Source organism: Palaemon carinicauda, chromosome 40 (genome assembly GCF_036898095.1).
Source record: "Palaemon carinicauda isolate YSFRI2023 chromosome 40, ASM3689809v2, whole genome shotgun sequence".
Lineage (NCBI taxonomy): Eukaryota > Metazoa > Arthropoda > Malacostraca > Decapoda > Palaemonidae > Palaemon > Palaemon carinicauda.
The window spans coordinates 16,528,258-16,545,042 of NC_090764.1; the positions used below are offsets into that span (position 1 = coordinate 16,528,258).

General features: G+C 36.8%; 1 protein-coding gene across 1 annotated transcript in view; it reads right to left on the reverse strand.

Annotated features, from left to right (window-relative positions):
- Nucleotides 1–16,785, reverse strand: part of LOC137631553 (AF4/FMR2 family member 4-like) — a 179,286-nt gene that overhangs the window by 13,670 nt on the left and 148,831 nt on the right. Inside the window, 4 exon segments of the mRNA XM_068363358.1 lie at nucleotides 224–436; nucleotides 789–846; nucleotides 980–1,022; nucleotides 5,102–5,988. Of these exon segments, the coding sequence (XP_068219459.1) occupies nucleotides 224–436; nucleotides 789–846; nucleotides 980–1,022; nucleotides 5,102–5,988 (1,201 nt within the window).

The window sequence follows — 16,785 nt, forward strand, 5'->3', positions numbered from 1 at the left end:
TCATTACTCTTATTACACAATCATTCCTTTAAATATTCTGACCAATATCAAGCAGCTATCAAAATACAGTACTGAGAAAAAATTACAATATTTAGAGTACTTAGGTTTCATATGGGTAAAACATGCTGATAAGAATACCCAGCTGCTAGATAAAATTTCTTTGAACAAAAATTTAATTCAATATGAAAATGATTCCTATCAATGCAAAGAACAAATATCAAACCTTTGGTGAAGAAGGCTCAGAAGCTGGCTGCTCTGAAGCAGGCTGCTCATCTTCTGTACTATCATTGGAAGACAACTCTGAATCATCAGAAGAGTCCTCGTCTGAAGACGAATCTTCCGACGTTTTGGGAGAGTTCGGGGAGTGCGAAGGTTTTGAATTCGAAGAACCCCCCACCGGTAACTGCGACTCATTATTGCCATGGGTTCCATCAGCCTGATAAAAATATTTTTTAGACTAACTTTTAATATAAATTCAAACCTTTATAAAATTATGATCCTTTATCACATTGACACTTGAAATAGGTCATTTTCATTTCAATAGTTAAGGAGAAAAAATTAAATTACTTATAAAGAAAGCATCTTGGATAGAGGTGCATCTCATTACCAGTAAATCATGCCATGTTTAACTTTATCTATAGATAGCTAGAACGAAAGTTGGTATAGAAATAGAATATGGTTAGAATAAGAAGCCACTTTTGAGAGAGAGAGAGAGAGAGAGAGAGAGAGAGAGAGAGAGAGAGAGAGAGAGAGAGAGAGAGAGAGAGAGAGAGAGAGAGAAGGCCTACCTGCTCATCTTCACTTTCCTCGGAGAGGGGCAGGTCAGCTTTAATATTCCATCCGTCTCTGAAATATCAACTTCATAATAACAACTGTTGCACTTACATGGTTTTACTCATTTAACAACTATTCCACTTCATGAGAATACCATAATGCAAAGAGTATATGAAATTGGCCATGTTATGAATATGGTACTTACATGGGCTTCTGGCTTTTGTGGGGGGATACATCTGATGGCTTATCTGTAAAAGAAAAATCATACTGAAGTTCCTGACCAAGACCTTTGATGAATGCGTTATTGATATTGTCAGAAAAATACCCATTTTAATACCAAATGCCATGTTTTGACATGGTAATTAAATACAGTAGTCTACTTATTTGCTAAGGGAATTAGAAGTCTTAAAAGATAACACAGGCAGTTATTTTTAACATGTTTAATATAGTAATATCTCCTACATATGTATATGTATGTATATATATATATATATATATATATATATATATATATATATATATAATATATATATATATGTGTGTGTGTGTGTAAACGCCCTCCATTATATAAAATTTACCCTCAAAATGAAGATCAAAATGGACATATCACAAATAATGTAGTGAGAAAGTAACGAAACATGAGAAAGTAATGAAACATGGAAAGACGAGTCTCACCAGACCTATGGGAATTGGAAAGAAAGGAACTCATCATTCACCAATTCACACCTTTAATGTATTCATGGTGATGCCCATGACCATTCCTGTGGTGGTGGTGATGGTGATAGTGATTGGTGTAGTGTCGGGAAAGTGGCGACTCTGGCGACAAGGGCGGTGAGATTGTGGCAACACTTGGAAGGGTCGTCGCCGGGGGAGGTCGCTGATGGCGACCTATGGCGGCAGGGTGGCTTCCTACTCCTCCGGATACCCTGCTGGTGCGCCGCGAGCCCAGGGGAAGTCCCCCTGGCGCCGGCAGCGGGCCCTGGTACATCCGCATCACGGCCGCCGCCGACACCCGATGCTATTGCTGAACCTTGTGCTTGCCTCCTCTGAATCCCTTTCTTAAACCCTCGACACTGGAAGCCACCAACTGCACCGATACCCGTACAAATCGCGGCTCGGGTCACCCCATTCACTGTACACCATGGCGCACATCCGCACCCACAGGCAGGTGTTTCTGCTGCTACCAGTATATCTAGCGTCCATGTCACACATCGCCAGCCACGGCCGATATTGTACAACATGAGCTCAATACCTAGGGTCTGCTGTTGCCGTTATTGCTGCTGCTGCTTGCCACAACAGCGTCAGTATCAACCACGCACATACACTATTTTCTCTGTTAAAGTGTTGCCGCTCGTTCGCACGCGCGCGCTCGCTCTAGCTCTATCTTCCTCCGTCTCTCTCTCTTCTCTCTTCTCACGCTAACACCGCCCACTGTTTTCACCAAGGCTCGCGACTGCCACAGCCAACACTGGATGTTCGGGATTCTAGAAGCCACCCACCAAATGATTGTATGCACTGTTGTTGTTTTCTCTCAACAAGAAAGGTAAGCAGTACAGGTGTGATGACACGTATGCAGGTGTTTGATTTGACGGAGCAGAAGCTGTGGCTGGGGTGTTATGCGTTGCGCGCGGCCTCTAGGACATCGAATACGTGGTGGTTGAGGGGTTCGGGAGACGGGGGAGCCTCCTGCTCTGGGAATGGACATCGGGGATGCAGGGGGGAGGGCGTTGTCATGACAACGGCCTGATCAATGAGGCTCCTTAGCGTCTCCCACCACGCTAACTACGTCTTTCGTTTTCAATGTTAGTTGGTTTTTAATTATAGTAATTCCAGTAAAACACCAACTAGAGCCATTATAACACGACGAAGGATATGAATTTGCTACCAGCCTTATTGCGAACAATGAAGGACAGCGGTGACAAAACTGCGACGAAAATACGGGCTGCCATTTGCAAGCCCCCCACCACTTAGCAAATCAAACCTTGCAACCGGTTGAGAGAGTACTGATTTTAGGAGCGTTCTTACCAAGAATACTTGAATCAAATTTTTGAAATCTCTTCCATTGGAGAAGGAAAAGATAACATTATACACACACACACACACACACATATATATATATATATATATATATATATATATATATATATATATATATATACACACATATACATACATATTTTCTAAATAAGCATCAGGCAAACTTTACAACAACGGAATTTTCCCCTTAGCAAGAAATAAACTGATACTAAGGTGAACAGACTAAAGAAAGAATGCAACAATGCAAGATATCAGTTGATGAAAGTTATAGAGCAATCTCCCCTACGAAAGTCTGATGAAAACTAAAGATGCAAAACAGAAGACGGAGTTCCCCTCAGAATACCGTTTTCTTTGATGTTTCCCCTAGCGGCTGGCCCAACGTTATGCTCGGGTGACAACAAATCCACCCTACCCATTCTCCCCCCCCCCCCCCCCCACCCCGCCCCCTTTCAACAACGTCCATAAAATAAAGAGGGGGGGGGATTTTTAAAATGTTGGAAAGGATGTTGAAGAATACATACCGGGAACTTGACCACATTTGGATATGTTGAAGATGAGGGAATCACGTTTATAAATACTAATTTGGTAATGCAACTATAATAGCCAGCATTCATCTTGATAAAAATGCATTCATTTTAATATTAAAAGCAATGAGGTGGGAAACCTCATGCCCGTAACTTTATGGCAAAGAAACGTTCCCTTTAAAAGCGTCAAACGTTACATTCTATTTTAAATAAATGGGACCACATAATGACATTTAAACAACTACCAATTTAATCACATTTCGACTAAACTACATTCATAACTAAATATTCCAGCAAATAACCATAAAAATTTATCATGCTTACTCGAAAGGTAATTAATTGCTTTGCACCAATTCACACACCCTAACTTTTACTACGCTAAATGTAAAAAAATACAATGACTAGGTTTTATCTAAATGCAAGAATAATAAAATAAACGCAACCACTACAAATATATAAAAAGGACTACGAAGATTGACAATAAAAAATCAGTAGATTAAATAACGACTTCTCTTTTAAACGTTCAATCCGCTTGAAAATATTCCATGAATGTTTGCTATGCAACGTTCTATAATTTATTGATTAAACAGTCACTAATTTCAACTGGGTAATAATTTATACTCTTCGTCAATAAGGAAATCTGTATTCATTGCCGAAAAACGTTCTAAATGTTACGCTACATAAAATTAGCTACTTCAACACAAACAACAGAATTCGGTCCTGAACTTTATGCTTGCATCAAAATTCCTTTGATAAAAGCTTAGCTCAATATGAAATCATAATACATTGTACGACAATGCCTTATACTCTACCTAATCCAAATGATATATTTTTTGTTAACAGGGAGTGGTTGGAGTGAAAAGATCACTAACACATATTGCACTTCAACTTGTAAATTGAGCTAAATTAATCAAATCGAAATAGAAGAACATTAAAAGAACTACAGGTCCTATACGACAAGCCTTCAGCATCTTTCCCACATCCGAGGCCATTCAAGAAACTCTGCCTCTCTTGATTAGAAAATTCTACAGCCAACCTGGAGATTCCACGCAATGTATTCAGTTCCAAGAATATCTTTCTTCAATCCATTCCAATGAAAAATGCTTTTGTCATGCATTTACTAGTTTATTAATTACCCTATTGATCCTACCCAATATAAACTTGCACAAGTCGTCCTGCAATTGCATTTTTCAACTATCTTGTTTCATTTTACCTTTGAACGTTTATAAAACTTCCCACACCTACAACGCCCTGACAATTCCCATGGCTCCTTTTTTTATAATTTTACTTGAAATGACCTTTGGGCTCAAACATTTCTGTATCTTTAATAAACAATTACAATAACCTAAAAATACTTCGATATAACCAACAAATCTGACCTTTCTAAACAACTTATAAATAATTACGTTCCCTCCTCTCCAACAAATTTTACGCTATCCTCGCTCAAGGACATTTTAAGCATTTATATATTAACAACAATCATGGCCTTTCTGAACACTCAAACTTAAAAGAACACCATCTCTTCTCTCTAACTTAACTCCCATAATTACCCTTTTATATTAACTTGTTCTAATAAATATAATTTTAATTGAGAGAGACAGAGCTCTACTACTAAGGTTAACATCGATGTGTATATATGTATGTGTACATAATTTTTGGGTGACACCAGACAAATAACTGCCTTTAATATATCTATATTAACCAGGCCTATAATAATTTTATAAACTTTAAGGATAAAAAAAAGAAGAAAAAAAAGGACCACTTACTGAATTTCGGAACATGATCATCCCCCCGCCGCGAGGATTTGTTGGAAGCATCCTTCGTGGGCGTATCCTTGAGGGGCGTCAAGGCTGCAAAGGGGAAGGGCCCGTCGCTGTGATCTGGCCTCGGAGTTTGTATGATCGCAGACACCGGGTTCCTCACAGACATCTCCTGCCGGATCTTCTGCAGGAGGGGGTCGTCCCCTTCTCCTCCTCCTCCAGCAGCTGCCCCCGCCGCCCCTCCCCCGTTACTGCTAGGTGGCGGCAATTTCAGGAGAGGAAGATTCAGGGGCTTCCCCATATTTGTTATTCTGTTTCCACCTCCATCACCAGGTCCTGAGCTGGGCCCGTTCTTCAGGCTGCCCTTCACCTCGCCGTTTCTGGGCTGCGAGTGCTGCGACGTGTGGGAGTGCGGAGGTTTGGAGGGCGGCGGCAAGGACTTGGGCGGCCTCGTCGTGCCATTGCGGGAGGAATGGTGAGCTGGTAAGGAACGCTGTTGCGGTTTGGACGAGCTTGAAAAAGACGGTGACGAAGGCGGCGCTGGTCCCGCCATCGGCATAATATTTGTCTTAGGTGGAGGGAGAACGGCCGGGTAGCTGTCAGGGTCGTGTATGGGTTCCCTGGGCGCAACGGGCGTCGGGGGCTGCTGGTACACCCCTAAGAGACTGGACTTTATTTCGCCGCCGAGGGTCTTGAAGTTATCGTAGGACCCGAGAATCTTCTCCACGTGCGTCGAGCCACTGGTGGAGGAGCGACGGTGGAGCTCGAACCTACCCTGTGGCTCTTGATCCTTAGACGTGGAGGCGGCCATGTTCTCCCGCATCTTCCGTGCCCTCAGCTTCTCGATTTCTCGTTTCATGGAGACTTTGTCGAGGTCATTATCCCGAGGCATGCTGTCGGAAGAAAAAAAAAAGCATTAATAACAATACCATAATAATCATATCTTACAAGGTTACAAAGCTCAAATCTATCGTTTTATATTTTCCTTAACACCATAATAATTCTATTGTTTTATAGTTTCAAATCTGCTATTTTACATTTTACTATTAATAAAAAATATGGAACATTTCTTTACTCTTATTGACAACCCCATGATAATATTTTATAAATATTCAAAGCTCAAATCTACTATTTTACATTTTACTATTAACAAAAAATTTTAAATTTCTTTACTCATGATAATATTTCATAGTTTCAAAGCACTAATATACTATTTTATATTTTACTATCAATACAAAAATATGGAATATTTCTTTACTCTTATTGACAAACCCATGCTAATATTTTACAAAGACTGAAAGCTTAGAGCTATTTTTTTACTATTAATAAAAATATGGAACATTACTTTACTCTTATTGACAACCCCCATGATAATATTTTATAAAGTTTCAAAGCTCAAATCTACTATATTACATTCAACTATCAATAAATAAATGGAAAATTTCTTTACTCTTGACAACCCTATGATAATATTCTATAAAGTTTCAAAGCACAAATATATTATTATACATTTTACTATTAATAAAAAATATGGAACATTTCTTTACTCTTATTGACAAACCCATGATAATATTTTATAAAGATTCAAAGCTCAAATATACTATTTTACATTTTACTGATAAAAAAAAATTGAAAATTTCCTTACTCATGACAACCCTATGATATTTTATAAAGTTTCAAAGCACAAATATACTAATTTAAATTTTACTATCAATAAAAAAATATGGAACACTTCTTTACTATTATTGACAACCCCATGATATTTTATAGTTTCAAAGCTCAAATCTACTATATTACATTTTACTATTAATAAATAAATGGAAAATTTCTTTACTCTTGACAACCCTATGCACAAATTTATCCTTTTACATTTTACTATTAAAAAAAAAATATGGAACATTTCTTTACTCTTATTGACAACCCCAATGATAACATTTTATAGTTTCAAATCTCAAACCTATCATTTTATAATTTCCTACCAATCAAAATATGAAATATCAATTTACTCATCTATGAATAACAATAATAATAAGTCATGCGCAACAACTATACAACGCACGCCAAATAAATATTGGTGACACTGAGTCATCAAGAAATCGACCAAAACAAGGCATGTCGTCCCCCTATCTCTCTCTCTCTCTCTCTCTCTCTCTCTCTCTCTCTCTCTCTCTCTCTCTCTCTCTCTCTCTCTCTCTCTCTCTCATACCGACTAATTTGATCACCGAGTTATCTGAAATCTTTGGGTTCAGGTAAATAGAGATCAGGGAGTCAAATATACCTGTACTTATGAATATAAGAAAATACTGAGGATCACCACATAGATGAAATCATCATGCTATGCTGATATATTTAGAATTGTGACTGTTGCAACAGTATGGTACATATATCAGGAGAAAAAAAAAACATAAACGAGAAAACTGGGAAAGTAAAATCATATAAATAAATATAAAAAGGCTAAAATGGGCAATGGATACTCGAGACATCGTTCAATCTGATATATGAAATCGGAAGTACCTGACAAAAAAGTGTAGATACACAAAGACAACGTAACGACAGAAGGAAGATAAATACAATGAAATTGTAAAATACGAAGCTACGAGAAGGGGGGGAAGGGGGTAGAACGAAAATTAAAGGGGATGAAGCAACAGCGCAAGAGACGGACGGGGAAAGCCTGCAGGTCCAAGAAGGGCCAAACAAAAAGCGGCCTCAGGAGAAAATGGGACTCCTAGATTAGAAAAAGAAAACGGAGCATTCTAAGTTTCCCATACTTCCGGGGATAGATTTATGGAACTTCACCCACGTGGCCGGGGAGACCATTCGATTAAGGGGACCCCCCCCCCACCAGGGAATATACCAGAGCAGTAAGGGGGTAGTGAAGGTGTTTGTTTATGGTTCTTGACGCTGTAAATGACTCGTATAACTCACCCTACAGTATAGTCACTTATATTTCTCTTATGTGAATGTCTAGGACACAGTCTAACTTGCAAATGAAAGCTCATATATCCGATTGAGAGAGAGAGAGAGAGAGAGAGAGAGAGAATTCTTAGCCATACCAGTTTTATGACTTGGATAAAAACATCTTCAAATGTATACTACGTTTGGAAAGCCATTCTACGCTTCCTGAACTGAACAACATACCCCAGAGTTATATAACATAAAAAATGCAAAAATCCCAATACACTACATTCAGATGACAAAACACCATGAAGAATAAAATAAACAGTACGCAACCCCAGGAAATAATATCAACAAGCAAGAGGCAACCATTCCCAATTTAAGTTTAATTAAAATATTTTGCACTACTTGTATATTCCCGCAATTACGAGTATTGATTATTTGCGTGAATGTATAACTAAATATTTACTGAATTAGGCAAAATAACTTCGTTTCACCTCCCCTACGCCGACTTTACGCACAGAATACTGCGTGCTATGTATTTGATCTACCTCATTGTTGAAGTTACAGTTTGTACACACAGAACAGCAGTCAATACACTAATATCAAATTTCCATGAGATAAAAATTAGAAAGGTAAAGCAACTCTGCAGTTACTTGGCAATTCAATGAAACCGATATGTTACTTGATATGCGTTTCAAAGCCAGACGAAGCTTTGCAGGATATTTACGAAACTTCTAAAAAAAAAAATAGTACGCGTTTCAAAGCCAGACGAAAGCTTTGTACGATAGGCTATTTACGAAACTTCTAAAAAAAAAGTACCAACAGTAAAATCTTTCAAATTGAACAAAATCTATCACACTTACCATTCCCACCATTCTTTGGTGTCATTTTCTGTACGTTTCCCGTTTAAAGGAGTTCTTTCCTTATCCCTGCAAGACATCGCCCCAAGGGACTGCGAAGGCACTCGTTGCCACAGAAAAAACTTTGACACAAAACTATCACACAACACGGCATGGACGCTTCCTTGGCCTCTACATAAGAAATCAGAACTCTGCACAAGTACGTCACCGTATCACTGTCAGCGACGAACTGACGGGAGGGGAAAATTATACCCACCGGGCCACCTGTAATCCTGTGCCCGAAATCATCCCAAGAGGCCGGGTCAAGATAAGCCTCCAAGCATCGACCAATCAAAACACACCTAACCGGCTGGGTGAATGAAAACGACTAACTAGTGGCCACCACGTGCGTCTTGTGACACACTGTTGTAAATACGCCTAAGGCTTAACCGTCAAATATGTCTTATTGAAGGGTAAATGGGTTTGCTCAGCACAGCCACAAATTAAGGGCCAGAAATGTATCAAGATATATGATGAAGGGAAAATTTGCTTTTAATAGATAAATTTATCTATTTAATCCTTTAAAAAATCTAATACGACAGACAAGAATAATAAATGCTTCGTAGATAAATAAAAAGGGATATCTTCGTTAACTTAACTAATTAAAAACCCTTCCATATACAACATGGCAAGATGCTAATGTCCTAAGAATAGATGATAATTCATAGCCTTTAAAGTATTCCCTATTCTCTACAATAGCACAGTTTGCCCCACTATACACCTACAAGTGAAACAATTAAAGTATAGTATTCGAAAATACAACTTAGATTTATACTAAATCACCAGACTCTTATAGCAACTGGGCTTTGGGATTCAATAACGAAAAACATCTATGTTGGCAACTTTCCAGGTCCAGCCAAAATCTTAAAATTTCCCACATTTTATGTCAACTCAAAAAATGATTCAACCAAACAATGAAGACGTTATTCGAAGTAAAGGGATAAAAATAATGAATCAGTGTTAAGAAATGTATGCATTAATATTTTCATTTCTTTCAGAGCTGCTAATAATGAAGAATATTCAATTCACTCTCTAGAGTTGCTATCCACAACTTCTGGATCTATCCAAGGCACGAAATTTATATCTATCATAACAATAGACTTAAGATGCAAAAAAGGGCTTCCTTTGTTTCTCATCTAAAGGCAAAGGCTTGTAGCGCTAAGTGGGCATTGATGTATTCAATAAATACGTTACGTACATACAACGGGTATCTACATGTAAAAAGCATGTATGGTTTCCAGTCAACCATTCATTCAGTGCAAAAGACCTTTAAACGTGGACGATAAAGGAGAAAGGAAATAGAGAAAGGGGGGGTGAGAAAAGTGGGGTAGAATAGGCATGCGGCCGTCGCGTGTATACATAATAAGAGAGTTCACGGCCTTTTAAACTGTGAGTAGTGAGTGAGTGAGATAAAGAGGGAGAGGGATAGGGAAGGGGGGAGGGAAGAAGAAAGAGGCCCAAGGCAGTATAGGCATGTAGTAGTGGCCGGGATACATGATACCAAGTGTTCACTGTGAGCACGGGTTGGGTCTACTCGTTTATAAACCCATTAGTGTTAATCCCCGGGAAAATTTTCCATAAAGGGTAAACAATGACCAGCAGATACCTTCTTGAGAAATAAGTAGCTGGGGATGAAAAAATAACCCTAAATGATACACTGACCGTTGGACTCTTAATCCCGTTAAATCCAAAGGACAGGAGAATGTTTTTCAAATTAAACAGCCCACCATAGATTCACTACTCCCATGATTATTATTAACACTTCAGAAGCGATGATTAACAACGAGGTAAATTTAATAAATTCCAATGGCTATTCAGATACTACAGAAATATTTCGGTGTTTAATATAACTCCTGGAATTATACAAAAACATGGCCGTGGTAAGGTTTGGGGACTTTATCAGAGAGTAATAGTTTATATATGAAAGATTTATCTTATTATTGTTCTTTAACTTCTCTTGCAGTTTTTCCTTAATTCCTTTCCCCACTGGGCTATTTTCCCTGTTGGAAGCCTAGGGCGTATAGCATCCTGCTTTTCCAATTAGGGTTGTAGCTTAGCAAGTAATAATAATAATAATAATAATAATAATAATAATAATATATCTGCTCCACGGGTCGAATAATAAATTAAAAGGCTGGTGTAGCATTATAAGACGATCAACATAAAACTGTCTTTTTCTCTCCAGGGCATACAAAATAAGTTAGTAAATTGTAACGGATACTTGCAATTTCCGAAATACTGCAAAAAGTGCATATTTGGATATAATTACTCAAAATCAGTAGCAGTCTCATTTTCTTATTTAAATTAAACCCAACTGCCTCAACCATGACTCAATTGATCATAAGTTTCTATTCCATACTATATTAAAGTGAATGTGTTTAGCAAACTTGACGGTACCTGCCTTTACCTCCTCTGCTTTTATGTTGAAATTTTATATAGGAGCTACAATAATTGATATATATATATATATATATATATATATATATATATATATATATATATATATATATATATATATATATATATATACAGCGGGAATCATACTTTTCTACCAGCACCTAAGATAGAATTTCCTCCACGAGCTAAAATAAGAAAATTAATTGGAAATTTTTAACTTTCCCACGAACCTGGGAAAATACACGTGTAACAATCATTAAATACCATCTCTCTCTCTCTCTCTCTCTCTCTCTCTCTCTCTCTCTCTCTCTCTCTCTCTCTCTCTCTCTCTCTCTCTCTCCGTACACCACTGAATAATTTGTAAATCTACTAGCGATAAAAGATTGCACATACAAAGGTAACAATAACGTAAGTTCCCCAGACGCATTCCCTTTAAATGACTACGTAAAGTACAATATGTGTAATTCTTAAAGGCAATATACTTTTGCAAGAGCGCTATCGTCACGCAAACTCCATTAGATTAAAGATGATGACAAAGAAAATGAACGCTTGGTGCCATAAGTCACAATACCTGGACTTGACTGACCAATCGGTACAAATAACATTATTATTATTATTATTATGTTCTTCGCTTTGTATAAGCTTTGTGGAGCAAAACCAATACACTTGGGATAGATACCTTAGCGTGAAACCCACATGACAGAAACAAGAGGGAGGTTCAAAATCTAATCAATCTATTCATATGTTCAAAATCTAACCGATCTATTCATAGGTTCAAATCTAACCATTCTATTCATAGGTTCAAAATTTAACCATTCTATTCATAGGCTCAAAATCTAACCAATCTATTCATAGGGTAAAATCTAACCAATCTATTCATAGGTTCAAAATCTAACCATTCTATTCATAGGTTCAAATCTAACCAATCTACTCATAGGTTTAAAATCTAACCAATCTATTCATAGGGTAAAATCAAACCATTCTATTCGTAGGTTCAACATCTAACCATTCTATTCATAGGTTCAAAATCTAACCAACTTATTCATCTCCATCTCTAATTAAGAATCTCATTTATCTGTTATCCAATTTCTCTATGTATGCAAAGCCCGATAGTTTTATTTCTACTAGTTTAAGATTAGGTAAAAATCCTAATTTTTTTATAATTTTAGGAGGGACAGGGAACGAGAAGGAGAGGGAGACTAAAGCGAAGGTGGATGGACTGTATCAGGGATGACCTTCGATCAAAGGGATTAACCGGGACAGAGGTTGATGGAGAACGCTGGCCAGGACATTGACCCCACATGGAAGTGGGAAAACATGCAGACAAAGAAGAAGAAGAAAAAGAAGAAGAGGAGGAGGAGGAGGAACAAATCTTTGTCTACAGCCATAGCCACAATAAACTTTTGCTTCCTATCGACGATCACACCAAGGAATGGATTCCATATTTCATCAGTGAGATTCCAGTAGACGAGCATAGTTAGATTCCCGTAGATAAAACAGGCGACACGAACGTCCTGCCAAGCAACACAAATAGCAGCATTCCCTTACACAGAGATACATATCGCGACACGCTGAATGGCCAATGTTTTTTATGTGGGTCTTTTTTTCTTCTCTTTTTTTTTTAATATCGAGCCTATGCCCCTCCCAACTACTGCGTATTCAGTTCTCTAACGCCTCCACTTTTTATAATAAACATAAGTCTTTTTTAAAAATCTTTTGTATGTAAATATTTTTTGTCCAATAAAAATTATCATTATTATTATTATCATTATTATTATTATAAATCCAACAACCAAGTTGGTTGATGGTGAAATATATTTTTAAAACCTACTGATTAGGATATATTCCTTTAAATATAAACATGATTTTTTTTACAAGTTCTAACAAGATATAATCCAGTTTCACCAAAAGGTAAAGCTTAACTATTGAAGACAAAGAAAGCCGATATTCATAGAAAATAATGCAGCGTTTAACAACCTTAATGAATGCCTAATAATGTGTAACAAAGTCATTCCTAACCTACGAAAAGGGAGAAGAAAGAATATTTATAGGCAGGAAACGGTAATGGCTTTTTCGAAAGCTCGATTCCAGAAACAGTGACCATGACATTTAGAAAAAGACCTATTTTCATTGGCGACAACCTGTTGACGTCATGGCCAAGTATTTTCTTTATTTACGAGACTTCTCGGCCGATTCAAAATACATACGCAGACACTCAGCCACAGGCAGTTTTGATAGCATGTGCCACTCAAAATTATAAACTAAACAGGGCTTCTTAACAGTTTATCTTTTTACATTATTGTAGGATTGTCTAGCTATATAAAAAGTATAACAATTGTTAATCTTAATTTTTATCAAACTATACATGAACTACAACACTGATTTTTAATTCTAGATAGATCATAATCGAAGCCTGAAAGATGTTTTCTTGAATAATCACATCTTCTCTAACTAATTAATATTAACAAATAATTGTACATTTAATCATTGAATTGAAAATACCAAATCAAATATAAGAAGTCAACTAAGAACCTAAGGCTTGCCAATCTAAATTTACTATTGGTTAACATTTTTTCTCATATTTTACTGTTATTAAATTGCAATATATATGACCAAGAACTGAGTTATGAAAGACATTCATTAAATGTAAATGTAACCTATGTGAAGTGAGGAAAATAATCGGGTTTGATATTATCTTTAGAACAACTTATACCACAATTTTACAATTAGTTTCCACAAAATCTGCTGACCCTTTTTACTAATAAAATCAACAGTAGCGGGATTAGCTTTGAATTTCCAACGTCATCATGTTTTTCCTATCATAAACTAATTAAAGATTTATTTATATTTCACAAGAACGAATTTCATTTTTAGTGAAAATTAACTATGATACCATTTTAAAGGTGCAAATATGTTAATAATATCAATGAAACCCGGTGAGGCATTTTATATGAAGCGACCGAATCATCAGTATGTAAAAAAAAAAAAACCTATACCATATCTATATCCATTAACATTTAATGAATGTGCAAGAATAACTAGTCTATATAGCAAAACTAGGAACGTTATTTTCCCCAGGTTCTCAGACAAGATTGTAGATGTATTATTATCATTATTACTTGCTAGGCTACAACCCTATTTGGAAAAGCAGGATGCTATAAGCCCAGGGGCTCCAACAAGGAAAATAGCCCAGTGAGGAACGGAAACTTAAGCAAAAATACAATATTTCAGGAAGAGTAACAAAATTAAATATCTCCTATATACACTATAAAAACTTTAACAAAACAAGAGGAAGAGATATAAGATAGAATAGTGTGCCCGAGTGTACACAAGCAAGAGAACTCTAACCCAAGAGAGTGGAAGACCATGGTACAAAGGCTATGGCACTAGCCAAGACTGTAAATGTATTAGGAAACCAGTTTAGGAAACCATTTACGAAATGTCACTAAAATTCCAAAGGTGTCATAGTTTTACATTTTAGAAAGCATTAATAAAAGTTTACTTATAATTCAGAAGTTACAAATAGAACGGTCAACGTTTACAGGAGGAAAAAAAAAACTATAAACCCCTATTACAATGTGGGAGGGAAATAGTCTCAGGGTACAATCGTAGCCACCAGAGAGAAGGCCTCTTCACGTGAACATTTAAATCCCTGATCCGTTTCACAGGTGGTCCCGGTACAGCATGAGAGAAAACAGATGTCCTAAGTTACAGTAAGCAAGCTGAGTAAGATCAAGGTCAAATAGCGGAGAGGTTCCAAAGGGAGAATGAGGAGGAGAAAGAAGTCGAAGCGAGGTTATTGTTATTAGCCGTTATTACATTCGGGCACACTATTCTCTCTCTCTCTCTCTCTCTCTCTCTCTCTCTCTCTCTCTCTCTCTCTCTCTCTCTCTCTCTCTCTCTCTCTCTCTTAGGGACTATCTAATGTTGTTACTGTTCTTAAAATATTTTATTTTCTATTGTTTCCTTTCCTCACTGGGCTATTTTCCTTGTTGGGACCCCTGAGCTTATAGCACCCTTCTTTCCCAACTAGTGTTGTAGCTTAGCAAGTAATAGTAGTAGTAATAACAATAACAATAATAATAATAATAATAATAATAACAATGTTGTGGAAACACGGACTGGTGTTCCTCAATCAATACGAATAGAAATTAAATGACCAAACAGAGCGAAGCTAATGGGAATCAAACGAGAACAGTCCCCGTCCTCCCCAACTCTCAAAATAATATCCAGCCATTAAATCCGACTCATTATAATTAATCTGAACAGTATTTATTCGCCATCAATGGCATTGTGTGCCTAATTGATACCAACTTTACCCACCAGGTTGTATGACGGCGCCTCTTGTTCTACCATAACGTTGGCTTTGATCCTGGTCATTCTAATTCTCATTATTATGCGATTCTTCGTTAATAGAGACTACAATTAAAAATGGGGGGTAGCAATATATATATATATATATATATATATATATATATATATATATATATATATATATATATATATATATGTTCAATACTACCAATTTGTAGCGCATCACTGATGCCCTTTTATATTTCTACTAAAGATCGTTCGAAACAAAAATTTTTGGTTTTAAATGATTCTGCTGAGAGAGAGAGAGAGAGAGAGAGAGAGAGAGAGAGAGAGAGAGAGAGAGAGAGAGAGAGAGAGAGAGAGAGAGAGAGAGAGAGAGAGAGAGAGAAAATCTAGTCTTTTACTTCAATAATTGAATTTAAATAACATTAAACAATCTATAACTTTACATATACAGTAATGAACTATTAGCAAAAGACTGAGAAAAACAATCAAATTTATTCCCGGAACAAAGTAAATTGATAATGTGTATCAAATAAACTTAAAAAAAAAAAAAACTATATCACATGCATAAAACTAAAACATGAATATTTGAATATTTCAAAACTGCATTTAGCATATTTATGCTAGTGGCACAAAAGTGATTGACGATAAACTTTTAAAAGTTAAAAATACTTCAGCTGTTTTATTGTCTTAATAATTTCCCTTTATTCTAATACACCAATATCAACAATAATCCGGGTGTAAATGATTTAATTTCATCTTAATAGATTAATAAGAAGCTGTTAAGCTTTCTGAAAAAATAAGCCAATAGGAAGTTGTGTGTGAATTGAAGCGGGAAGATCTATAGGTATTTGAAAGGGATAGCCAATATAATTGTGAAAAGCACCATAATCTCTATTCCTGGGAAGAGATAAGATAAGCTAAAGCGGCTTAACTCTACCCCTTCCCCAGCCGTGATAATTTCCATGCGGTGTTTGCTTTCCGGATAATTCGAATCCTGACAATCATCTGGGCGCAAGTGAAAGGCGAAAATCAAGGTCTATAGGACCTTGGGCGATTCTTAAGCCACGGGGGTCAACCGTTTACATGCTTGCCAATTGTAGACGCAGTTGGTATAACACCTACTCTAAGAGATTCGTTTCAGTTTTTATTTTAACTGGAATTTGATTTGATTTCTCA